At 43.4% G+C, this 26,999-nt stretch overlaps 2 protein-coding genes across 3 annotated transcripts; one reads left to right on the top strand and one right to left on the bottom strand.

Moving 5' to 3' along the window:
- Nucleotides 1-3,945: 3,945 nt before the first annotated feature.
- dda1 (DET1 and DDB1 associated 1) lies at nt 3,946-7,753 on the bottom strand. The gene is made up of 5 exons (XM_029644678.2): nt 7,430-7,753; nt 6,746-6,826; nt 6,605-6,656; nt 6,392-6,453; nt 3,946-6,160 (listed from the first exon to the last, which is right to left on the bottom strand). The coding sequence occupies exons 1-5, from the start codon at nt 7,436-7,438 to the stop codon at nt 6,056-6,058; spliced, it is 309 nt and encodes a 102-aa protein (XP_029500538.1). The 5' UTR covers nt 7,439-7,753; the 3' UTR covers nt 3,946-6,055.
- A 1,235-nt stretch (nt 7,754-8,988) lies between these two features.
- abhd8b (abhydrolase domain containing 8b) lies at nt 8,989-26,480 on the top strand. 2 transcript variants are annotated; one of them, XM_029644679.2, is made up of 5 exons: nt 8,989-9,319; nt 16,424-17,218; nt 17,805-17,975; nt 22,928-23,144; nt 23,403-26,480. In XM_029644679.2, the coding sequence occupies exons 2-5, from the start codon at nt 16,431-16,433 to the stop codon at nt 23,631-23,633; spliced, it is 1,407 nt and encodes a 468-aa protein (XP_029500539.1). In that variant the 5' UTR covers nt 8,989-9,319; nt 16,424-16,430; the 3' UTR covers nt 23,634-26,480. The 2 variants fall into 2 exon arrangements, with proteins under 2 accessions (XP_029500539.1, XP_029500540.1); XM_029644680.2 differs by lacking the exon at nt 8,989-9,319 and having other exon boundaries at nt 14,289-17,218.
- The last annotated feature ends 519 nt before the right edge of the window (nt 26,481-26,999 follow it).

The raw sequence follows: 26,999 nt of genomic DNA, 5'->3' as shown, positions 1-26,999 counted from the left end.
ACATCCCTAGTTCCTAAATCCCAGGTGGCTGCTGGTCCCCATCCATTCATTTGAGAGCTGATAATATATTTTCTATTGTTTATTATATTTATTTCCAATGGAATTTGTTGCCAAAGCATCACCTTTCTGACAACACTGGCAGTGATAGCATAGAGATGACAGATTTCTAAATTCCTTTTGTAAACCAATCCAAAGGGATTATTCAACCGTTTTATTTGTGGCCAGAGGATGGTGCCAGAGTACAAGACAGTGTTTTATATATCTAATTTAGAGTAGGATGAAGTGACCCCAAGGTCAGTTTTGCGTTCCCCAACCCTATTGCTAACGTTAGGATTTGGGGACGTTAATCTGATGTTACATCTGTGTTTATGAACTCATATTAAATCCCAGTCTTCATTGAAAAAAAAGAACCATGGCAAGTGAGATTCAGCACAGCGTTAGAGAGACAGAAACATGAACTATGCACCTCCACTATGCACCTCCACTTCATCCTCTCTGGCTAAGATCTTTGCAATAATACAATGTTAGAGGGACAGTGGCACAGACACAACGCTAGTCTATTACTGGTCCATACCTTCAGTACTCCACCTCTTCAGACTGTGTTCCACCAATAGGATCTCTTAGTACTCCATCTCTTCAGACTGTGTTCCACCAATAGGATCTCTTAGTACTCCATCTCTTCAGACTGCGTTCCACCAATAGGATCTCTTAGTACTCCATCTCTTCAGACTGCGTTCCACCAATAGGATCTCTTAGTACTCCATCTCTTCAGACTGCGTTCCACCAATAGGATCTCTTAGTACTCCATCTCTTCAGACTGTGTTCCACCAATAGGATCTCTTAGTACTCCATCTCTTCAGACTGCGTTCCACCAATAGGATCTCTTAGTACTCCATCTCTTCAGACTGTGTTCCACCAATAGGATCTCTTAGTACTCCATCTCTTCAGACTGCGTTCCACCAATAGGTTCTCTTAGTACTCCATCTCTTCAGACTGCGTTCCACCAATAGGATCTCTTAGTACTCCATCTCTTCAGACTGCGTTCCACTACCTAATATAGGGTCTCCAGCTGACCTGGATTCTCAGTGTGGGTATCAATAGGGAACATCCCATCACTCCATCTGGGCTGAAACACACACACACACACCTCCTGTCTGAAATAGAAAACCTGATCTTAGGAAGCTCCCCTGGTACTATATTCTCTTAATCTTTGATCATCTCTCTCTGTGCTTTAAATATGAGGTTAACTAAAATGCCTGTCAAATATGCATTTTGGCCTAAAACATACATAGCCTTCTGTCATTTAGCATGGATTGCCTATCTATAATGTACTTCAAGCTACAACATAATGGCAAGGCTCATGCTTCTGCATTGAGACTGAATATAGCATTTTCATGAACATAGTGGCAACGATAAGAATTGAGCTCTGACTTACTGAACTAGTTATGGTAGTTACAGCTCTGACTGACTGAACTAGTTGTGGTAGTTACATCTCTGACTGACTTAACTAGTTGTGGTAGTTACAGCTCTGACTGATTGAACTAGTTGTGGTAGTTACAGCTCTGACTGACTGAACTAGTTGTGGTAGTTACAGCTCTGACTGACTGAACTAGTTGTGGTAGTTACAGCTCTGACTGACTTAACTAGTTGTGGTAGTTACAGCTCTGACTGATTGAACTAGTTGTGGTAGTTACAGCTCTGACTGACTGAACTAGTTGTGGTAGTTACAGCTCTGACTGATTGAACTAGTTGTGGTAGTTACAGCTCTGACTGACTGAACTAGTTGTGGTAGTTACAGCTCTGACTGATTGAACTAGTTGTGGTAGTTACAGCTCTGACTGATTTAACTAGTTGTGGTAGTTACAGCTCTGACTGACTGAACTAGTTGTGGTAGTTACAGCTCTGACTGATTTAACTAGTTGTGGTAGTTACAGCTCTGACTGACTGAACTAGTTGTGGTAGTTACATCTCTGACTGACAACTAGTTGTGGTAGTTACAGCTCTGACTGACTGAACTAGTTGTGGTAGTTACAGCTCTGACTGATTGAACTAGTTGTGGTAGTTACAGCTCTGACTGATTGAACTAGTTGTGGTAGTTACAGCTCTGACTGACTGAACTAGTTGTGGTAGTTACAGCTCTGACTGATTGAACTAGTTGTGGTAGTTACAGCTCTGACTGACTGAACTAGTTGTGGTAGTTACAGCTCTGACTGACTGAACTAGTTGTGGTAGTTACAGCTCTGACTGATTGAACTAGTTGTGGTAGTTACAGCTCTGACTGACTGAACTAGTTGTGGTAGTTACAGCTCTGACTGATTGAACTAGTTGTGGTAGTTACAGCTCTGACTGACTGAACTAGTTGTGGTAGTTACAGCTCTGACTGACTGAACTAGTTGTGGTAGTTACAGCTCTGACTGACTGAACTAGTTGTGGTAGTTACAGCTCTGACTGATTGAACTAGTTGTGGTAGTTACAGCTCTGACTGACTGAACTAGTTGTGGTAGTTACAGCTCTGACTGATTGAACTAGTTGTGGTAGTTACAGCTCTGACTGATTTAACTAGTTGTGGTAGTTACAGCTCTGACTGACTGAACTAGTTGTGGTAGTTACAGCTCTGACTGACTGAACTAGTTGTGGTAGCAGTAGCAGTTACATGGGATTTGAGCTGAAAAGGCACTTCAAGGCAATAAGGAAAGAGAAATAGCAGTTTGTGTGGGAGTGAGTGACGTTTGATCTCATCATCACATTTCCTCCTCCCTCTACAGCCAATTAAGTCATTATAAGGATACCATTTGTTTAATATCGTCAGCATCATCATACATTTGTGAATAATGCCAAATAACTAGGCCACGGATGAGAGACACGACTGAGACATTTCTCATTTACTGTAGTGAAGCAGATGCTGTCAGACAAGTGTTTGATTAGATGATCTGTCGTAGGCCATTGTCAGTAACAATCATCCACGGTACACCTGCCTGCTGTGCCTCTGGAACACACTGGCTTGGTTTCTGGGTTTGTTTCACCTTTGATACAGGTTAATAACTTTAATAGTTCTGAGTGGCTTCCTCTATTTCCCCCCATCTCTGATGGAAAAGAACTGAACATGTCAAAGTAAATCCCCAGCAGGCAACCAACATCTTGCTTTGACCTGGCCTTCCTTTTTCACATCGGTGCAGACGAAGGAAAGGGGACAAAGAGCTAAGTAAGACTATTGAGATGCAGCCTTTGTTGGGTCAGCGGCCATCATGGTTCGTGACCTTTGGTCTCACTGGACACGTTAACCCTTGTGGTTAAGTTTTATCAGACAGAGCTACTTTACTGAAGTAGAGAAACGGCTCATGTCATTTCAAACGGGTAGGAAGTGCTCTGAACGACCTTTACCTTTTGATGTTCTATCACTGCACTGCTTAGTTACGAATGCTTAGAATGGCTGTGAGATGAGAGCAGAGGGAATTTTGTTAATGTGACATTGTTTGGGACAGTTGTCTAAATCCAGTCTCTAAAGCAGTGTTACTTTACAGTATTGGTTTGATGGGATAGCCTGACGGGGAGGGGTAACTGTAGCCTCATCGTTGAACTGGACAGTAAAAAGTGGATGAGGTGAGATGTACTGTACACCTACTACCAGTATGTAGAACCCTTCCCTTTATACCGTTCTAACTAAATAAAACATCTTCATAACAGCCTCACTAACTGACCAGACATCATGTGCTCTTCCAATGTACCACTGTACAAAAACAAAAAAAATATTTTCAAGAAAAATATGATACTGGGAAATGGGATTATTTATTTATTTTAATTTATTTTGTCATATTTTTGTAAGATCTGAAATATAGATAATAAAACAATTTTAAATTGAAATGTGTTATTATTGTTTACACACAAAATATAAAAGTGTGAAACAAATGTACAATTTACATTGAAACAATAACATGACAACGAACATTACTTTTTGTTCACTGCTTTTATTGGAGCGAAGCTGAAAATAAAGTTTTACCGAATATACAATAAAACAGGGTGAAGCATAGAGTGGATATTCAGAACAGTCTAGTCTAGCAGAAGCATAGAATGGATATTCAGAACAGTCTAGCAGAAGCATAGAATGGATATTCAGAACAGTCTAGTCTAGCAGAAGCATAGAGTGGATAGTCAGAACAGTCTAGTCTAGCAGAAGCATAGAGTGGATATTCAGAACAGTCTAGTCTAGCAGAAGCATAGAGTGGATATTCAGAACAGTCTAGTCTAGCAGAAGCATAGAATGGATATTCAGAACAGTCTAGTCTAGCAGAAGCATAGAGTAGATAGTCAGAAGTCTAGTCTAGCAGAAGCATAGAGTGGATATTCAGAACAGTCTAGTCTAGCAGAAGCATAGAGTGGATATTCAGAACAGTCTCGTCTAGCAGAAGCATAGAGTGGATATTCAGAACAGTCGAGTCTAGCAGAAGAGTAGAGCATGGCTTTACGCTTCAATGGCAGGTACAGTAGGAAACTCACATCGATTGCAGCATCTGGAGCTGAGGGGAAAATAGACTTGCCGTGACTTTGTTGGGCAGCGTAAACATTAACAAAGGTCTGGGGCCTGTTCAGAAGGGTCCAACATAAAAGTCCAAGGAAATGTATAATATAGAGCAGATTACTACTCATGTCAGCTCTTTTCATTACATTTCTATCTGCAGCATTCTGAATAACCTCCAGAATTCGGTGTAGTATTGTACAGTAGTACAACACCGGTACAAGCTGAACCTCTGGAACAAGGCAGGATGGCGACTGCACCTTTCTGTTCATCCATGGCAGTGGTCTGTTACTTACATACCACAGGAGACTGCCGAGGGGAGGACGGCTTGTAATAATGCCCGGGAACGGAGCAAATGGAACGGCATCAAACACATGGAAACCACGTGTTTTATGTACTTAATACCGTTCCACTGATTCCGCTCCAGCCATTACCAAGAGCCCATCCTCCCCAATTAAGGTGCCACCAACCTCCTGTGGTACATATCCCTGTATCCTCATCTTCACACAACCCCCCCCCCCCAGGAAGTTGTCAAAAACAGACATGCAAGGCAACCATTAGGTATCAGTGCTTCTCAACATTTACACATGAAATACTTATTATAGCTATGTAGCTACATATAGATTTATTTGACAAAAGTCAGATGCAATGTCATTTTTCCTTAGAGAAATATAAAGCCTAGATCTTAATATCTAACAGCTGCCACTGGCTATAGTATTTACACAGGTCTTCATACTGAATACAACATTCTCTCGCTACCCCTCATATTGACATAGACATTCTTTGCTCTACCTCTGCTATCACTTGGTTGTGCTGGTAAGATGAGATCTTCACAAAAATACATAATGGGTACATGGATTGCAGTGTAAACAAATTCCAAACAATTCTGGTAAAGTGAGTAGTCAACACCTGGTGACTAAAACAATTTGTCTTGTCATTCTATAATACCTTTTTTAACAGCGTACATTGGCAGAAAGCAGCAAACATTCAAACTAAGCTAGTAAGCTGTTGAGTCACTTGTCATGTTATCCCGATTGACCAGTAGGGGGCAATACATGAAAGAATCCATTCCTAAAATGGTACAGTAAAACAAGCCAGCACAAACTTCAAAACACACACATATTCAGAACAGAATCATGGAAGATAATGCATATTGAACATTAACACAAGTCCGGGAGGTGGGGGTAGTTTCTTCCCCTGTTGTGGTGGCCGGGTTGTGGCAGGCAGCAGTTGACAATCACAATCACTCGGGTCTGCAGAAGCGAACTGTGGAAAGGTGTTGCAGTGCCCCCATGAGGCCAAGGCTGGGCAGTGCCCCCATGAGGCCAAGGCTGGGCAGTGCCCCCATGAGGCCAAGGCTGGGCAGTGAAGCTGAAAACAACACTGGACACTGGAGGTAACAACAACAAAAAATTAAATAAAATGTGTCTTTCCCAAACCAGGGCGGACTCTTTCTCAGATTGTTTTGTCTTCATGTCTGTCATGGTGAGCCTGTCCGTGTGCTTCCTCCACAGATGCACGCATCCGTACACACACACACTCCTAAGAGTCCTCATTCATCTCTTGGCTATCTGTCCTGGCGATTTTGCGTGGAGGTGCTGGACTCCCTCCCTCTCCTTGCTCCTGTTCCCTCTTCTTTGCTGCGTTCTGTTCAACAGAGAGGGAAAATATAGTACAGTCACTCACTAAACTGAAAGCATGGACACATGCTTCGCTCCACAAAGTTGATGTTCCCGTTTAAGAGTGAGCATGGCTGACCATGCTTCCCTGTGCCCTGGTCTGTGATAGGTTACAACTGTTGTTGCTGCACGACACCTTACATTCACACCTGGATAGCATCTATCTATTCAGAAACCCGAACCCTCCTATCAACCTCACCTTTTTGTCCCAGTGATGATGAAGGTAGCGCAGGAGGATATTGGTTTTCTCTGTGACAATAACTGGTAAGTAAAAGAGAATTTCAAACCTCAAGATTTCATCCCCATCTCAAAACCATAGTTCTATTTCTGGCAGTATATTTTCCCCAAGAAAAGCTAAATAAATAAAATGTCCATGAAGTCTGTCCTCTCGACTAAGAATGGAGGTACTTACTCTGTTCTGAGGGGTACTCACGTGTCGGGAGGTACACGGACGGTCTTCGGTTCTGTAAAAAGCAATTCATAGAGATTCAGATGGAGCCAGACTTATGTTCATCTCTTTCACATGTAAAATGTTCTCATGGTCTACGCTCACCGATGCTTTACACACAGAGTCTGCATGGAACCGACTGAAGTTGCTCTTGTTGTAAACGGGGAGACCCTTTAAGAAATCCGCCTTTAGGAAAAGAAAAGTATTTTGGTTTGTGTTGTATGGGTAAAGCTGTAGGCTGAACCCAAACAGACAATTTTGCAGAGCATCTTCCATCCTGTAACTCAAGGGTGACCAAGCCTCCTGCCCTGCAGGATGTCTAGGTTGACCTCTAGCTAAATATGAAGGATGCTCTAAACCCCATTTGACATCGCTAGACAAAGTGAGAAGCAAAGAATACTATCGTTTGGGAATTACGTGTCCTCCCAAGTCACCATGACATGGGTGGGGTACACCCCTGCCCTGCTCGAAACGGGGGGCTGATGCCATGGGTGGCTGACACTGGGCGTTCCCTGTCTGTCTGTTTGGTGGATTCTTTCTGGCTATTCTTTTCGGCTAGCTAAGATACAAGTTAGCCAAGTATTCAATGGAAACATGAATGTTACCAAGAAGACAGATAGCAAGCTAGATAATTAGTTGAGATCATACGATTAAAACAACTCAGATAAAAAGCCACATGATAAGATCATGACATTTGCTAGCATTACGCTAACTAGCCAAGCTGCCATAACTAAGTTGTCAAGCTAGCTGCCTTCTCTTCACAAAATGTTTTGTCGTTAAATTAGCTACCTTATCCATGGTTTTCCCTTTTTAGTGTCCCACGACGAGACTTCGACTGATATCTTGCAGATGGATAGATAATATGGCAGGTAGCTCGCCAAAACAGTTAGCTTTGGCTAGCCAACGTTTATGAAATCCTCCACATTCACTTGTTACTGGAATCACGCTGTTGTAAACATTATTGTGTCCAATTATACCACCTGTAATCATTAAACACACCGCATAAAGTAAAGTGAGGCTCATGGCCATAAATACATGTAAACTGCTTTGCTTCGTGGCTAACTCTTTAGCATGATGGTAGCTAAATGCTGCATTTACAGCACCAACCCTAAGCATAACCATTGGCTATTAACCTATCCCACGTGATCTAAGACCACGATATATCGTATCGTAATTGGACAGAAAGCTGTCTATCATTTTTTTTTTCACCCAAAAACTTGGGATAGGTTGACAGATAATGGCAGGGAAGAATGAAAGTGATGCATCCAGTCGATTCCTTTCTCTCATTGATCTAACATATATATGGAACGTGCTTTAACCCGTCCAGTTCTTTCTCACTAGTGCAAGGATACTGGACCTTAATGAGACATGGGTTTGCTTTGTAAGTAACCGCACTCTATTGGCACTCTGCTTCACTGCTATTGTGTGAAGGCCATGAGATATTCTACTTTTAATTACACATGTAGGGTAATAAACATGGTATACAGCTATCCCATAAAACTGTTTAAATAAATTGATGTAGGGCCTATAACATGCAATTGCAGCAAATGTATATACTTTATTTGAGACTTGTGTAGCTGCTCAGTCTGTGATCATTTCTGTGGTAGGCCTATGTGTGAAACATGGCTGTGAATAGGCCGTTACCAGGGCATCATGCTTCTGTCTCTGAGTGACTGCTGGTTTATGGAAGGTCTGCCTGGTCTTGCCTCTCTGGCATCTGGATCCCCTGGTAACTGTTCCTTAGCAACAAACCCAATAGCAACTGCATCAGCCACAGTTGTCAGCTAGAGGAGGACGAGGAGAGAGGAAGATGGGTGGTATTATGATTATGGAAACATGTAGCATTTTCCCTATACACTTGTTTGGAAACCAATGGGATTTATTGGCTTTATCAGTTACAATTTCAAATGTGTTCTGGTGTAAATGGAAACAGCTAAGCAGTTTTTACTGAAATTGTACTTTTCAGGGACTGTTTATCAGGGACTGTTTACCCCTTTATCAGTTGTGTGTCAGCTAGGAGGTGAACTAAGTGGCACACACTGTTCCCAATGTATCGTGTATAGGGTGCCATCTCCATGGAGACAGCTGGGCTGGTTCATTCACAGTGCAGCACTGTAGGGAGAATATGACCTACACTTAATTATATGCGTCTTGCAGGGGTATATTTTGGAAGAGTTCTGCTCGCAAAGTATGCTGCATATTCCAATACGTATTAAAGATTTTCTATCGTTAGTAGCAACGGGTCTACATGTTATGTATTGGTCGGCTGGTGGCGGCACTGTTGTGTCGAGAGCTGGTTCTCTCGCACGTCAATCAAGCGGTAGGGGGCAGCTCCATAATGCGGATACAGGACGAGCGTATGGAACAGTTGGACAAGCGTGAACTGTGCGCTTTATAGATAAAAACCTGCACATGTAGACACCTGGCGTGCGCGTCTACTATGCGTCCACGGGCACGTTCAAGATGCAATGGAATTGATAAACGCGCCTTTCTTTTAAATTGTAGTAGTAATGTCAACTAGCGAGTGAGAATGTTGAGAACAGTGCTGCAGACTCAAATTAGATTCGTTTATTGGATTGGCTGCAACAGATTATAGAGCTCCTGTTTCGAAGACGCGGTATACGAGAAAGACGCGTATTATCTAATAATTGTACCCCTGTGGACGTCGAAAAAAATAAGGTAAGAGTCTTCGTTTTTGAGAAACAAGAATGTAGGGGTATGAAGCTTGCTGTATGATTATGATTAAAAAGGAACACGCACCGTGGAAATGGGCAGATCTGCTAAACCAATTGCGTAACACATTCTCAGAATTTAATTAGCATAAATCAAATACCAAAATGGGATGTGATATGACATGTGTAAAGTGCCATGGCTGATCTAATGTATCTTGTAAACTGGTGAACAAAGGCGGATAAACATGCTGGCATTCGCTGTGTATTTGTCGCATCAGACGCTCGTTCAGTTTCCCATTCAGACCGGCAGTGCGCAGTCTGCGCACGCTCGGTTGTTTTCCATACTAAGGAATGGAGTCCTAGAAAATGGAATAGTAGTAAAGACAAAAATGGTTCTGTGCACACCCCTATTGCATGATATTTCCTGAGATAATATTGTACATTCCTGGTTGAGGTTTTCAAAATAAGCTTGGATGCTAAATATTTAATGATTTAAAAAAATAAATAATTATAAAACTAGATAAAGAAGACATAGTCATTAAAATAATGTTCCAGACTACCTTTAGGGTGTCTTTTGTGTTTAATGTCACACCAACTGTGTTTGATTGGTTTTATGACCTACTTTTTTTTAATGGTTTGTTTTCAAGACAAAGCTCCTATACTATAGATTGTTTTGAAGATGTCAACCAGCGATAGGTCAAGTGAAGTGTTGCTTTCTATTGATTGGACCCTCCAGCTGACACCAGTCCATTGGAGGACAAGGAACAAATTCTCAGCAGCATTTAGAAATGACTGTGTTTTTAGTAGCAAATAGACTTCTCTCTTGGTTGGTCAACTTGGCCTTGGTTTAATACAGAACCTATTGCTTACGATATACATGAATTTACAGCCTGAACACCAGATTTTAGCATCTTATTTAATACCAGTCTATTGCACCAAACTACATGGTGTGGTTAAGATAGTGGTCAGAAAATGGGGTAGTGATACCAGTGAGACCTTACAGGGCTGCTTTGACTCTGCCGGCGGGCTGCTTTGACTCTGCCGGCGGGCTGCTTTGACTCTGCCGGCGGGCTGCTTTGACTCTGCCGGCGAGCTGCTTTGACTCTGCCGGCGGGCTGCTTTGACTCTGCAGGCGGGCTGCTTTGACTCTGCCGGCGGGCTGCTTTGACTCTGCCGGCGGCCTGCTTTGACTCTGCCGGCGGCCTGCTTTGACTCTGCCGGCGGCCTGCTTTGACTCTGCCGGCGGGCTGCTTTGACTCTGCCGGCGGGCTGCTTTGACTCTGCCGGCGGGCTGCTTTGACTCTGCCGGCGGGCTGCTTTGACTCTGCCGGCGGGCTGCTTTGACTCTGCAGGTGGGCTGCTTTGACTCTGCCGGCGGGCTGCTTTGACTCTGCCGGCGGCCTGCTTTGACTCTGCCGGCGGGCTGCTTTGACTCTGCCGGCGGGCTGCTTTGACTCTGCAGGCGAGTGTGTGTTCACAGAGGGAGCGAGCCTTGAGGAGGCCACTGAAGCTATCACTAACTGTATTCATTTATGTGAGGAGATGATTGTTCCTTCCAAAACTGTACATTTATTTTCTAACAACAAACCCTGGATCACAAAGGACCAGAAAACAACTTTAAATGAAAAGAATATAGCATTTACCACTGGCAACAAGGTTGAGGGTAAACTAATTCAATCCGAATTTTAAAAAATGCAGATAAAACAGGCTACAAGAGTGTACAAGGAGAAGAAGGAAAGGCTCTTTCAGGAGGTAAAGATGCTTCGAGGGGTGTGAAAACACTGGCAGCCCTTAATAACACCCAAACTCTCCCCTTCTCCCCCCAGAAAAGACTGGGTTGACCTGCAGAGAGTCTTAAGTTTTTATTGTAGATTTGACCAACATGACTTTGCAATTGAAAGGTCAGAGATCAGCTTTTCCCTATCTAACATGTCTCACACTGTTACACAATTGTTCAGCTGCAACCAAAAGATGGTGAAGCTATGTTTTAAAAGGACAAAACAAAGAAAAGCACCTGGGCCAGACAACATCAGCGTTCACCTACTTAATGTGTATCTCTGTGTTGTTGTTTTTGTCGCACTGCTTTGCTTTGTCTTGGCCAGGTCGCTGTTGTAAATGAGAACTTGTTCTCAACTGGCCTACCTGGTTAAATAAAGGTGTTCTCAACTGGCCTACCTGGTTAAATAAAGGTGTTCTCAACTGGCCTACCTGGTTAAATAAAGGTGTTCTCAACTGGCCTACCTGGTTAAATAAAGGTGTTCTCAACTGGCCTACCTGGTTAAATAAAGGTGTTCTCAACTGGCCTACCTGGTTCAATAAAGGTGTTCTCAACTGGCCTACCTGGTTAAATAAAGGTGTTCTCAACTGGCCTACCTGGTTAAATAAAGGTGTTCTCAACTGGCCTACCTGGTTAAATAAAGGTGTTCTCAACTGGCCTACCTGGTTAAATAAAGGTGTTCTCAACTGGCCTACCTGGTTAAATAAAGGTGTTCTCAACTGGCCTACCTGGTTAAATAAAGGTGTTCTCAACTGGCCTACCTGGTTAAATAAAGGTGTTCTCAACTGGCCTACCTGGTTAAATAAAGGTGAAATTAAAACAATAATGTGTGCCATAAGCAACTGGCAGGTGTTTTCTGTGAGCTCTTTAACCTCTCTCCATGTCAGAACATTCCATCCCAATAATATGGAAATTGTCCACCATAAGCCCAGCACCTGAAAAGAGCAACCCTTCCTGCAACAATGACTACTGCCCTGTAGCATGAACCTTTTAGTGGTGAAGAGCGTTGAAAGGCTGGTTCTTCCCCGGCTACTAAAGGAAGTATGGTCCTACACAGGCATGCTTCTGTTCTACTAGATGCATGGTATTTCTGTACAGGAAAAGTGGCATCCTTGATAACAAGATGTTGATAGATCCAACTTCTGAGCATGCTGCCACGTTAACGCGCCAGTCAGAACTAGGAAACTCAGAAATGTGCCACTTGCTAACGTGGTTGAACGCGGCACGTCTATAACTACAACCATTTAGCAAGTTCGACATTTCTAAATTCCAAATAGGACTTGAATGCGACAGCATCCTCAGAAGTTGGATCTATCAACACCTTGATATCAAGAATGCCAATGTTGCTGTACAGAAATACAATGCATCTTGCAGAACAGAAGGAAAGCCTGAAGTCACACCTCTTAGAAGGAGAGGGATTGTTGTTCATGTTTGTTGACCCTTAGCAGGCCTGAGACTGTCAACACTCTGAGGCCATAGTGACTTCTAATCCATCTGATGATGTATGGGCTTTCGTGGGCACCAATCCCTAAACAGGGATGACAACCCTCTGGTCTGGGCTTATGTAACACTGTCTTAACTACGCCATTGGCAGGAATGCTATGTGTCGCTACTGCTAGCCTTGCAGATATTACTGGCCAATTTGTAGGGGTGACAACATTAGCATATCACTGATAGACCAAACTGAGATTTTGACCCCAATTGCTGACTCGGAAGGAAATTGTCTGGAGTTGCCAAAAAGTGTTCGCTCTTGTTCCTCAGTGGGTAGACAGTGGGGTGATTTGAATGTGTACAATAAGGATGTGTGATTTTTGCTATTTGTGGCCAGTTTCATGCATGTTATGCTGGGTACATCATAAATAACAGCATTATTGGTCAAGACAGTGGGTGGCAATTTGTCTGAACACTCGTTGCTGTAAGCCTATTATTCAGATAAGACCACACGAATGATGTCAACATCAGATAAATTAATTAAATCGGGAACAGATCCACAGCATAGGAGTAGGAGTGATTTAAAAAAATAATAATAATCTGTGCCAAACCACAAAACAGCCTACGGTTGCAGTTTGTGGGATTAATGTAAGAGGTCCACCTCAGTGATTTGTCATTCAGATTGTTGTGACGAGACACATATCTGAGGGGGTTTCAGGTGCCACTGGAATTCTGAATAATATTAAAGCCATAGTATCTCTATCCGCAGTTATTATCTCTATCCCCAGTTATGAACACTAGAGACAGTATTTTAAGCAGGAGGACTATGTTAATCTACAGTGCCTTCAGAAAGTATTCACACCCCTAAAAGTGTTACAGCCTGATTTGAAAATGTATTAAATTGAAACAAAATAATAATAATCACTGGCCTATACACATTACCTCAGGATGTCAAAGTGGAAGGATGTTTTTGAAATGACTTCAAAGTAAAAGCTGAAATGTCTTGAGTCAATAAGTATTCAACCACTTTGTTATGGCAAGAATAAATGCATTCAGGAGTAAAAATGTGCCTAAAGTCACAATTTAAAAAATATATATTTCACCTTTATTAAACCAGGTAGGCCAGTTGAGAATAAGTTCTCATTTGCAACTACGACTTGGCCAAGATAAAGAAATGCAGTTCGAGACATACAACAACACAGAATTACACATGGAATAAACAAACATACAATCAATAATAAGTTGCATGGATTCACTTTGTGTACAATAATAGTGTTTTACATTATTTTTGAATGACTACCTCCTCTCTGTACCCCTTATCTGTAAGGTCCCTCAGTCGACCAGTGAATTTCAAATACAGATTCAACCACAAAGACCAGGGAGGTTTTCCAATGTCTCACAAAGAAGGGCACCTATTGGTAAATGGGTCAAATTTTAAAAAAGTAGACATTGAATATCCCTTTGAGTATGGTGAAGTTATTATTTACACTTTGGATGGTGTATCAATACACCCAGTCACTACAAAGATACAGGCATCCTTCCTAACTCAGTTGCCGGAGAGGAAGGAAACCATGCAGTGATTTCACCATGAGGCCAATTGTGACTTTAAAACATTTTAATGGTTGTGGTTATCAGGATAAGGCAAGACCCAGATGCAGACCGTGTCGAAGTAACAATGTTTATTACAGCAACAGAGGTACAGGACGGCAGTCGGGCTCAGGGTCAGGCAGAGTGGTCGGCGGGTGGGTTCTGCATCAGGACAGGCAGGGGTAAAAAAAAAACACAAAAAAAAGAAAGGCTGGGAAAAGACAGGAGCTGACAGGACAAACGCTGGTAATCTAGACCAACAACATGAACAGGCAACAGACAAACAGAAAACACAGGTATAAGTACACAGGGGATAATGGGGAAGATGGTTGACACCTGTAGGGGAGTGGAGACGAGCACAAAGACAGGTGAAACAGATCAGGGCGTGACAGTGGTAGGAGAAAACTGAGGATGGATCAACAACATTGTAGTTACTCCACAATACTAACCTAATTGACAGACTGAAAAGAAGGACACCTGTATGGAATACAAATATTACAAAACATGTATCCTGTTTACAACAAGGCACTAAAGTCATACTGCAAAAAAAAATTGGCAACGCAATTAACCTTTTGTCCTGAATACAAAGTGTTATGTTTGGGGCAAATCCAGTACAACACATTACTGAGTACCACTCTCCATATTTTCAAGCATTGTGGTGGCTGCATCATGTTATGGGTGTGCTTGTAATTGGTAAGGACTGGGGAGTTTTTCAGGATAAAAAATAAACGGAATGGAGCTAAGCATAGGCAGAATCCTAGAGGAAAACCTGTTTCAGTCTGCTTTCCATCACACACTGAGAGATGAAGGACAATAACCTAAAACACAAGGCCAAATCTACACTGGAGTTGCTTACCAAGATGACAGTGAATGTTCCTGAGTGGCCGAGTTACAGTTTTGACTTAAATCTACTAGAACATCTATGGCAAGACCTGAAAATGGTTGTCTAGCATTGATCAACAACCAATTTGACAGAGCTTGAAGAATTTTGAAAATAGTTGGCAGATGTTGCACAATCCTGGTGTGGAAGCTCTTAGAGACTTACCCAGAAAGACTCACATCTGTAATCGCTGCTTCTCCAAAGTATTGACTCAGGAGTGTGAATACTTATGTAAATGAGATATTTATGTATTTTATTTCAATGAGTGTGCAACAATTGAGAAAAAATATATTGAATCCATTTTGAATTCAGGGTGTAACACACCAAAGTGTAGAATAAGTCAAGGAGTGTGAATACTTACTGAAGGCACTGTATATTCTACCTCGACCTGACATGACTACTTATTAACAGTAAGGTGTATGGTCTGTGATAGATATATAATAAGCTATTAAATATGTACTCGTATATAATAACTTATTACGTCTTTAACACAGTACAGGTGTTTACGTTCTGGCCTTTCCGAACACTGAGAGAAAACGGAGGGCAACACCACAGGAGTCAAGGACAGGGACACGTTTGCTAGCAAGGCAAACCTTGTCCCGGACTTAGGATGTTCAAACCTGATGTGTCTGACATCAAGGCCTACAGGTATCACAAAACACATAGCACTGTGTGGGAAGTGGAAGTATGCAATAAAGAGAGGGAAAAAGAGGAGAGGAATGATATGTGAAATGTTTTACTATAATCCTCCTAATCCAACCACAGTGACCAGTAGGGCTGAGGTTGAACAGTCTGTATTTGCACAATGAGCACTCGGCATAGACGTCTAGTTTTCATTCACATTTGGTTGAGTTGTCAACTAACGTGAATTCAACTTGAAATCAACAAATCATTTCACCATGTCATTGGATTTAGGTTCAACGTTGGGTGGGAAAAAATGATGTGTAGGTGACGTGCATGTGTGAATGCATGTAATCTTCTCTTCATTCAGAGTAGTCCCACTCCCTCAAAAACTTCTTCTGGAAGACACCGAGTGTACCCATTGTCACACTGTAGCCGGCTTTAACTCAACCATGGGCTATTGCTGTCCTTTTCTATGAATACCCATAAGGCCTTGCTAGAGGAAGAAGCTTCATATAAGAGCCTATAATAAGCCACGCCTGAAGGAAGATTGACAAGCTTTAACTAGTCACCGACGTGTCTATGTAGTCACTCTTCCATCGCTGAGATATTGTGTGTTCATTATTCTGTGGTACGTAGACTAACCTTGCCTCTGAAGGCTTTAGGATAGGAATTATCCTACTAGCGTGTGTGTCTGTAGTAAAACAGCAGACATTATTGTTACCCTCATGAGTCATATGCAATAGGTGTGTGTGTGTGTGTGTGTGTGTGTGTGTGTGTGTGTGTGTCTGTGCATGCGTGTGTTTCCCTCCAAGGGCAGCCATGTTGACCACCTTAATGGACGGCCTCCTCTGCTGCCTGACAGGGAAGTCGGCCAACGTCGTGGTTCCCATAGAAACCTCGGAAGCCGCCGACGGCTACGAGTTCGTGGAGGTCAAACCGGGTCGTGTCTTGAGGGTCCGACACATCATCCCGGAGCGGGAGGTGGTGGACGAGCCCAGGGGCCCTGGGGGAAGCGTCCACCGTAAGAGGAAGATCACAGTGTACCGTAATGGGCAGCTACTGATAGAGGACCTGGGCGACGCGGCGAGACAGGAGCTGTTACACGCTCAGAACGGAGACACACAACCCAACTGTACCGTAGAGGTGGAGCTCGCAGACCCATCGTCCAATCCAACTCCCACCGCTGACCCCAAAGCGGACAAGACCGGGTCAGTGGTTGGAACAGGGGGAGCGGCGACATCTCCAGCCCCGACCCTCGGGTCAGCCCCAGATCTGACCCAGCAGCCCCGGAAGCGGCGGCGGAAGCCCAAACGGACAGTGGTGATTGACAGCGAGAGGAAGATCACGTCGTGTAAGGGGACACACGCAGACGTGGCAGTGTTCTTCGTGCACGGCGTGGGCGGTTCCCTCGACATCTGGGGCAGCCAGATGGACTTCTTCTCCCGTCTGGGCTATGAGGTCATCGCGCCTGACCTGGCGGGTCACGGGGCGAGCTCGGCACCTCAGATCGCGGCAGCATACACGTTCTACGCCCTGGCTGAGGACATGAGGGCCATCTTTAAGAGATACGCACGGAAGAGGAACATCCTCATTGGACACTCCTATGGGTGAGAAGACTGAAGTGTGTTCGCTACAGACACTACATAATGAACGCCAGATAATGAACGCCAGATAATGAACGCCACATAATGGACGCCACATAATGGACGCCACATAATGGACGCCACATAATGAACGCCACATAAGGAAAGCCACATAAGGAAAGCCACATAAGGAAAGCCACATAATGAACGCCACATAAGGAAAGCCACATAAGGAAAGCCACATAAGGAACGCCACATAATGGACGCCACATAATGAACGCCACATAATGAACGCCAGATAACGAACGCCACATAACGAACGCCACATAACGAACGCCACATAACGAACGCCACATAACGAACCCCACATAACGAACGCCACATAATGAACGCCACATAATGAACGCCACATAATGAACGCCACATAATGAACGCCACATAATGAACGCCAGATAATGAACGCCACATAATGAACGCCACATAATGAACGCCACATAATGAACGCCACATAAGGAACGCCACATAATGTCTCTGTCTTTTGATCTCCCAGAATGATATCTGATTACCATTTCTCTTTCCCCTCTCTCTCTCTCTCTCTCTCTGTCTGTAGTGTGTCGTTCTGTACGTTCCTGGCCCATGAGTACCCAGACCAGGTCCACAAGGTAGTGATGATAAACGGAGGAGGTCCCACAGCGCTGGAGCCCAGCCTCTGTTCCATCTTCAACCTGCCCACCTGTGTGCTGCACTGCCTGTCCCCCTGCCTGGCCTGGAGCTTCCTCAAGTAACAAACAGTGTGTGTGTGTGTGTGTGTGTGTGCCTTCCCTCCCAGTCATTCACATTCCATTCAGCCGGCTCAATGCTACATGATACTTTTTGCCCTATACACATCATGAGTTTTCTGCAACCTAGCCTACAAATTAAAGTTTATAATGTAGGTGCACAGGTCGAGAGACAAATTGGAGCAATTAAGGTGAAAGACAGTGACACATTCAATACCGCCCTGCACACTTTTGCCTTCATCTAGCTGATCTGGGGTGTAATCTTTAGTCCAAACAGTTGCAAAACGATTTGCAAATAAAATGGTTCAGTTAGGTCCTTCCCCATTTCATTCCTTTGAATATTTTTTTTGCTACAGAATCTGCGGAATGGCCTCCCCAGTGGCGCAGTGGTCTAAGGCACTGCATCGCTGTGCCACTAGAGATCCTGGTTCGAGTCCAGGCTCTGTCGCAGCCGGCTGTGACCGGGAGACCCATGGGACAGTGCACAATTGTCCCAGCATCGTCTGGGTTAGGGGAGGGTTTGGCCGGCAGGGATGTTCTTGTCCCATCGCGCACTAGCAACTCTTGTGGCAGGCCGGGCGCAATGCCCTATGGGAGTTCAGTGATGGGACAAGACTGTAACTACCAATCGGATACCATGAAATTGGGGAGAAAAAGGGGTAAAAAATAAATAAATATAAAAACAATAATGAATCTGCAGAATGAATACACCCCTGATCACACACAGTTCACGTTCATAGCAACCACATACAGCATCATCACATCCACATGCTCTCCTCTCATCTTTTCCCTTCACTTGTGGACTTCAGTGCACAATATAACAGTTGTCTGTGATCCGACGCAAAAACCTCCCCAAGCCAAACCGTCATACCATATCCACTAACCCAGGGCTACCAACTTTTGAAGAAATCATGGAGTGAGATTTGCTATGCGAATTTCATTGACCCCTGGCACAACCCCTAGACGGAGGTCTGGGGTCCTTCCCCTAGGAAAACATTAGTTTTATAGCTAATTTCCGTATTTTGACATGTTTTAGGTCTATGACCAGGGTGGAAAATATAAATACTTTTTCTCTCTTTGTTTCCCAAGAGCTGGATGTTTAAAAATGTTCTAGTTATAACAATTCATTTCTCAAAATCACCCAGCCTTCAAGAAACATGGAATGGATCGATATTCAGATGGTTTATGCCTACTAGTTGAAGATCGTTGCCATCATCTTGTGATCAAAATGTGATGTGTTTATGAGCTGTGAGTCCCCCTACCATCTCTGCCTAGCATGTGCACAATACTAAAATATCAGCAATGATATTTCTTTGTCTTATTCTAAACTGATCATGAATAGCTGCAAAATACATAGCCTCATATAATTCATTTTCAAAGACACAAGTAGGCATTTCAGATTTCAAATATGTAATGACACTGGCAAATTTTGGAAAAAGTGGATTAACAGTAGTGTTATTGCTGACAAGCACACTAATTACCCTATATTGTCGGCAATCATTAAGGATGGGAATTCCACTGATCAGACTAAATAAAGTAAATAGATAATAAAATATTCTTTAGACAAGATGACCCTAAACCCTAACCAATTGTTTTCACCCCCCCCTCTAGAATTAAACACTTGGGTTCACAATCTGTTTGGCATAATCAATTTCATAGTTCCGCATCAGGTAACCCGACCAAACTCCCCTGATAAAACATACTGTAGGTCTGTCTGCTGCCTTTTCGTTGTCACAGTCGAAATACCAATCACCAAACGAGGAGCCCAATGCAAGTGATGATTAAATCGACTTTAGTACATGCTGTCAAAGGGCTGCGTTCTGGGACGGGAGTAACGGCAACCTCATTTTGTTGATCACATTGTACATAAAACAGCTCTACCGTGCTGCGCTTTTTACAGTTTTATAAACTCGGCGGAAAACGTTATCTTTCCATTCAGCATTTTGGAGCGTTTCTTTAAAATGTGCATCCAATCCACTTGATTCCTTACATAACTAGACCTATCATATTTTTCAATGTGTCGCGGTTCACAGTGCTGTGACAGGACAATGAAACCGGTTCCGCGCGCGATGTTACATTGCAGGCTCAGACGCTCCAATTTCAGAACACCTTGGAGGCAGCACAGTTAAAAAGCTAACGCGCTGACTTATAAGACAAATGAAAACAGCACTTTTCTATGTGGAAGATAAAACTATATATACACAAGTATTTGGACACATTTTCAAATTAGTGTATTCAGCTATTTCAGCCACACCCGGTGCTGACAGGTGTATAAAATAAAGCACATGGCCATGCAATCTCCATAAACAAACATTTGCAGTAGAATGGCCTAACTGAAGTGCTCACATTTCTGCCCTGCTAGAGCTGCCTCGATCTACTGTTAGTGCTGTTGTCGTGTAGTGGAAACCTCCTAGGATCAACAACGGCTCAGCTGCGAAGTGGTAAGCCACACAAACTCACAGAACGGGACCGCGTAAAAAATATTCTGTCCTTGGTTGCAACGCTCACTACTGAGTTCCAAACTGCCTCTGGAAGCAACGTCAGCGCAATAACTGTGTCCATGGCGCCGAACAGCCGCACTCAAGCCTAAGATCACCGTGCGCAATCTAGCGTTGGCTGGAGTTGTGTGAAGATCGCAGCCATTGGACTCTGAAACAGTGGAATCGCGTTCTCTGGATTGATAAATCACACTTCACCATCTGGTAGTCCGACAGATGATTCTGGGTTTGGCAGATGCCAGGAGAACGTTTCCTGACCGAATGCATAGTGGAAACTGTAAAATTTAGTGGAGGAGGAATAATGGTCTGGGGCAGTTTTTCAAGGTTCGGGCTAGGCCCCCTTAGTTCGCTACAGCATACAATGACATTCTAGACTTTTTAGAATTCTGTGCTTCCAACTTTGTGGCAACAGTTTGGGGAAGGCCCTTTCCTCTTTCAGCATGACAATGCCCCCGTGCATAAAGCGAGGTCCGTACCGAAATGGTTTGTTGAGATTGGCGTGGAAGAACTTGACTGGCCTGCACAGAGCCCTGACCTCAACCCCATCGAACACCTTTGGGATGAATTGGAACGCCGACTTCGAGTCAGGCCTAATCGCCCAAAATCAGTGCCTGACCTCACTAATGCTCTTATAGCTGAATAGAAGCAAGTCTCATCAGCAATATTCCAACAGCTAGTGGAGGCTGTTGTAGCAGCAAAAGGGGGGACCAACTCCATATTAATGTCCATGATTATGTAATGATATGTTTGACAAGCAGGTGTCCATATACTTTTGGTCATGTAGTATATATAAGAGGTGTGGCATGTGAGGAGGCTCAAATGTGTGAGAGTTGGCAGCTCTGGCTAACCACTACATTGTTGTCACCATGTTAACGTTATAGTTAATTCAAACTTCTTCGGGATCAGTGTCCCTTCCACAGGACGGTTGAGCTAACATTGGCTAATGCGATTAGCATGAGGTTGAGCTAACGTAGGCTAATGTGATTAGCATGATGTTGAGCTAACAGTGGCTAATGTGATTAGCATGAGGTTGTAAGTAACAAGCACATTTCCCAGGACATAGACATATCTGATATTGGCAGAAAGCTTAAAATCTTGTTAATCTAACTGCTCTGTCCAGTTTACAGTAGCTATTACAGTGAAATAATACCATGCTATTGTTTGAGGAGAGTGCACAGTTTTGAACACGAAAAGTTATTCATAAACAAATTAGGCACATTTGGGCAGTCTTGTTACAACATTTTGAACAGAAATGCAATGGTTCATTGGATTAGTTTAAAACCTTGCACATAGACTGCTGCCATCTAGTGGCCAAAATCTAAATTTCAGCTGGGCTGGAATAATACATTATGGCCTTTCTCTTGCTTTTCAAAAATGATGGTACAAAAAAAATACAAAAGTACAGTTGTATTTTTTATTTTATATTATATTTTACCAGATCTATTGTGTTATATTCTCCTACATTCCTTTCACATTTCCACAAACTTCAAAGTGTTTCCTTTCTAATGGAACCAATAATATGCATATCCTTGCCTCAGGGTCTGAGTTACAGGCAGTTAGATTTGGGCATGTCATTTTAGGCAAAAATTGAATTGGATCCTTTTAACAAACTAGAACTGATGCGTTAGTAAACCCACAATCCAATACATGTGTACAATCACGCAGTGCAGTGTACAGCAAGCAGTTACCCCGGTGGCAATACTTTTATAAAACCGAAAGCTTACCTTTACTTGCAGTGTTGGATAGCCTTAGCCAGCTAGCTAACATAAATAGCATTCCACTCTGTTTGAGTCAGGTTGTCGAGTAGGCTAAATTAGCTGCATTAGCTAGCTAAGTAAGTGAAAAGTAAACTCGGACGAAAAAATACAAAAACATCTCTCTCTCTCAAAATGTATTTGTTCAAAACTGTTCAACTTTTGTCTTTCAAAGTGCTAGCTAGCTGTAGCTTATGCTTTCAGTACCAAATTAATTATCTGATCCTTTGATTGGATGGACAACATGTCAGTTCATACAGAGCACAAGCTCTGGTAGGTTGGAGGATGAAAGTTGTCATAATTACTGTGTAAGTCTATGGATAGGGTTGATAACCATGGTTTTTGCATTGAAGTCAATGTAGCAGGGAAAATAGCTGTCCTCCGGCTACACCATGGTGCTACCCTACCGAGTACTGTTCAGTCTACTATAGATCATTGCAAAACAGTGTGTTTTAATCAGTTATTTGGTGACATATATTTTGTAAAGTTTTATCTGAAAAGGATAACTTTTTAAAATGGCGTTTACCAAGTAGGACGGTCCTCCCCATCCTCCTCTGAGGAGCCTCCTCTGCTCCCAGGCTTACTTCAATACAGTCAAACTTCTGTACAAAAAGCTTTCAGCCTACTGTATGTTGTTCAAGTATGATTTCTTATGCTCCTCCACTCACTCTCTCCTCTTCCTCTCCTCTGCCTCCGCGTCAGGGCTGGGTTTGCCCGTCAGGGTGCCAAGGAGAAACAGCTGTTGAAAGACAACAATGCCTTCAACGTGTCCTCCTTCGTGCTGCGTGCCATGATGAGTGGTCAGTACTGGCCAGAGGGCGACGAGGTTTATCATGCAGAGATCCCAGTGCCCATCCTGCTGGTGCACGGCATGTACGACAAGTTTGTTCCCATAGAGGAAGATCAACGCATGGCGGAGGTGAGCGGGAAACCTTAAAGCCAACTCTAACCCTACCTAACTCTAACCCTACCTTTAAACCTAACTCTAACCCTACCTTTAAACCTAACTCTAACCCTACCTTTAAACCTAACTCTAACCCTACCTTTAAACCTAACTCTGAGCCTACCTTTAAACCTAACTCTGAGCCTAGTTTTAAACCTAACTTTAAACCTAACTCTATGCCTAGCTTTAAAACATAAAACCTGAACCTAATCTAACCTCCCTGCCTCCGCTCAGATCCTGTTGCTGGCCTTCCTGAAGATAATCAACGAGGGCAGTCACATGGTGATGATGGAGTGTCCCGAGAGTGTCAACACCCTCCTGCACGAGTTCTTCCTCTGGGAGCCTGACTCCCCACACAAATCTAAACCCTGTCCCGAAATCGCCACCAAGAGAACCGAAACTGCCAAGATCCCCACCGCATCCAACGGAGGAGCAACGCCAGAAAGCAAAGCCAAGACCAAGTAACCCAGAGGGGGATGTGTGGTATTAACTCCAGTCAAAGCAGACACAGACAGTGTCCGAACATTGCTGGTTGTCCTAGGCTATGTCTCCTAAGGTGCAGGGAGCTGATTTGAACTGGTCTGGGCTGGTTTTAAACTGGTCTGAGCTGGTTTGAGGTGGGATTTGAGGAGGTGGAACACAGCACACAGGGTCAGGCGGGCCCATTTTTGGTCTAGGTCTGAGCCACAAAAGAAAGGAAGGACAGGAGAGCTGGCAGGTATGGACGGACAGAGTGACGTATCAGAGGACAACAAGATGGAGGTCTATTGTATTGTTCCTGGTCCTGTTCTGATTTACTGCTCCCTGGCTGGGACTGGAGACAGGTGGGAGTGAACATTTTTGAGAAGCTCTGAAGAGGTGCTGAGTTGGAGAGGATGTTCATGGTGAATCTGGTAATGGTATTGGTTTTGGTTTTGTGTGTTGCTGCTTTGTTGTACCAGTACCCAGGTCTAGACTCAGTCCCCTGTGATGGCTTGTCAGTTGCCCAACCGCGTGGAAATGTCAGAGCATGGGTGGATCAGAGAGGGAAAAATAATATCTTCAACAGGATCAAGTGACACAGGGAACGTTGATAGCCAAGAAGACTGCTTGTTAGGCCCAGATGCAGTCAGTTCCAGCGCTAACCGGCCCAAATGGACAACTGCTGCATAGCTTGTTCCTTTGTTTTTGTTTAGGCGATATCGGAGGTGTCTCTGCGTTGGAACTGTCAAATCTGTGAGCAGCTGCTCTCGTCGTCATAGTCACAAAACCACACCCGTTCTTAAACCCCCCCCCCTGCATTAGGAGGTTCAGAAATAAGGAGGATTTCTATCAGCCTTAGAGGTGTAGATTACAACACATTCCTGTGTTCCAACTTGTAACAAGGCTGCATGGGGTTATTACTAATCCAACTCGGCACATCCAATGGCAATGTCCACGATAGGGAGAACGCCAGGAGCCGCTTGCTGATTCGACAGCCCCAACGCTGTTACACCTCCGACAGGCAGAACTGATCTGAATCTAGCCCCCTATACTACTCACGCCAACGGGTAGACAGAAACCCCAGAACTAACTTCTGTTTCCTTACAGTACTTCTGCACATGGGGTTAAATGTTATGTATGACGATCAACGGTGCATTTTAAGAACTAGCCTACTACATTTTGTTTATGCAGCATTCATACAGTATTTCAAAGCACTTCCCCGTCAGAAGGATTACAACAGGCAGGCTAACTATGTTATGCTATTTCTAAAGATGCACAGTAACGACTTTGAGGGACCGGAGTACGACCCATGTTTGACTGTCCTACAAAGTTTCCTTGTGTATTTTATGGGGGAAACAAATATGTTTCCTTATTAGCTGCAGGTTACCTAGGAAACACACAGGGGCAGATGTGTGTTTTGGATGCCTTTAAGAAGGAGAATTGTACTGAATTCTAGCGTTATATTTCTCACCAAAACTATGCTAAACAATTATGATCGTTTGCGGGTTTTCCAGGTAGAAGTGATATAAGCTCTGAAAATGATATTGCTACCCCAAAAATTGCTTACAACCTGAGAATTCTTCAGTGCCACATAGCCGGTTTTCTCTGGTGTAACTAGCATCCCACTGATAAGTGTCACAAAGACTGTGTTGAATAACAGTGTATTAATTAATACCAAATCAATCCCTAGCACTGATGATCTGCACTGCAGCGCTCTAGAAATGTAAAGGCAATGTTCCCACATTCATGGTAAACACTGCATATGTCGGTTCAATTGGAAATCACCTTCCAATTGAAGTTGAGCCACAGCGCGGATATTCAGCGCCACGGATTGAATTAACCCCTTACTCTTTAGCTAGGTGTGCACCAGTGGAGGCTGCCAAGGGGAGGACGGCTCATAAGAATGTCTGGAATGGAGCAAATGGAATGGCATCAGACACCTGGAAACCATGGAAACCATGTGTTTAATACCATTCCACCAATTCCGCTCCATCCATTACCAAGAGCCCGTCCTCCCCAATTAAGGTGCCACCAAAGATGCCCTTCACCTGTGTTCCACAGGACAGGCGGTGTCAGGTTGATCTCCTGTCCAATAAGACTGTTACTGAGACCATTTGGTTTAACTCTGGTCTTAGCACCGCAACAGTCCAGTTACTTCAAAACGATCACTATCCCATTTCCGTTTGTCGATCTCTCCCATGTAGCAGTGCAAAGCCCTCTGTTACTGTTGGTTACGGAAAAGTCAGTGTCAGTGGAGGCTGCTGAGGGGAGGACGGCTTATAATAATGGCTGGAATAGAGCGAATGGAATGTCATCAAATACACCTGGAAACCATCTCATTGTTGTATTTAATACCGTTCCACTGATTCTGCTCCAGTCATTAACACGAGCCCATCCTCCTCAATTAAGGTGCCACCAACCTCCTGTGGTCAGTAGGTCACCCACGAACAACAATATGCATTTTGAAAACATAACACTTAACAGGGCCGTGAGTATACTTTTGATAAAATATGCAACTTTTGCAAGTAATGATGCTTATATAGGTATTGCCGCTGAAAAAAATGAGTGAACAGGAGTGAATTAAATTGAGAATTGAGTTCTCGCTAGTCAGATGGGTTTAGCTTTATGATCCTCAGTCATGTTCTCAGTGGAACATCACTAAGTATTTTAAATCTGAATGGTTCTGAATCTGTGTCAACTATCAGTATCACATTTGTGCCCTTGTGCGTCTTAAATGTGTCACTGTGTTCGCCTTTGATATTGATTTCAGCAATGAAGTGCTGGAAGAATGTTCAGTTCACCAAAAATAAAATATGAGGAATATTATACAATGCAATCATTTTAAATGTTTTTAAAGCCAGGTGTGTTACAAATATATTTTCTGTGTTAAAATCACATGCAGTTTCAAGCTACAAGTAGCGAGTATTTGCACTATGTACTGTGCTTAACACTAGAATGACCGAGACTTGCCTTCAGTACATACAGTGGAAAGCTGACAAGTGGATACTGTCTACTCATCCCAAGGAAGTGTCCTGTACTTGGGCGACACCTTGTGTCTGGCCGGAGTATTGCAGTTTGAAGAAACACTGGATTTACCCACCCTAATTCAGTTACATCACATAGATGTCCACGTTAGGAATACAAAATTACACCATTAAATTCACTAGCAAATCTATAGAACGAAGTGGTTTAAATGGCTTAGGCTACTTGGTTTGAGCCAGTTTACATATTTGCTTTGTCAGTTAGCAGATACTGTTGTCCAGCGTGACTTTACAATCAAAGCTCAGCACGCCGCAGTAAATATTTTCTTCAGGTCAAAGCGTTCGGCCAACTGCTCACTGTCTTTTCACAGCAAGAGGAAGGAGGTGG

This window comes from Oncorhynchus nerka, linkage group LG24 (genome assembly GCF_034236695.1).
Source record: "Oncorhynchus nerka isolate Pitt River linkage group LG24, Oner_Uvic_2.0, whole genome shotgun sequence".
In the NCBI taxonomy this organism is placed as follows: domain Eukaryota; kingdom Metazoa; phylum Chordata; class Actinopteri; order Salmoniformes; family Salmonidae; genus Oncorhynchus; species Oncorhynchus nerka.
This window is presented reverse-complemented; position numbering and strand designations above follow the sequence as displayed.

Coding starts and splice junctions, on each gene's coding strand:
- dda1 (XM_029644678.2), bottom strand. Junction 6,454..6,604: donor TGAGTACCCCTCAGAACAGA/GTAAGTACCTCC, acceptor TTTACTTACCAG/TTATTGTCACAGAGAAAACC. Junction 6,161..6,391: donor ATCATCACTGGGACAAAAAG/GTGAGGTTGATA, acceptor TCTGTTGAACAG/AACGCAGCAAAGAAGAGGGA.
- abhd8b (XM_029644679.2), top strand. CDS start 16,431: ATGTTGACCACCTTAATGGACGGCCTCCTCTGCTGCCTGACAGGGAAG. Junction 17,976..22,927: donor CTGGCCTGGAGCTTCCTCAA/GTAACAAACAGT, acceptor CCTCCGCGTCAG/GGCTGGGTTTGCCCGTCAGG. Junction 23,145..23,402: donor AAGATCAACGCATGGCGGAG/GTGAGCGGGAAA, acceptor GCCTCCGCTCAG/ATCCTGTTGCTGGCCTTCCT.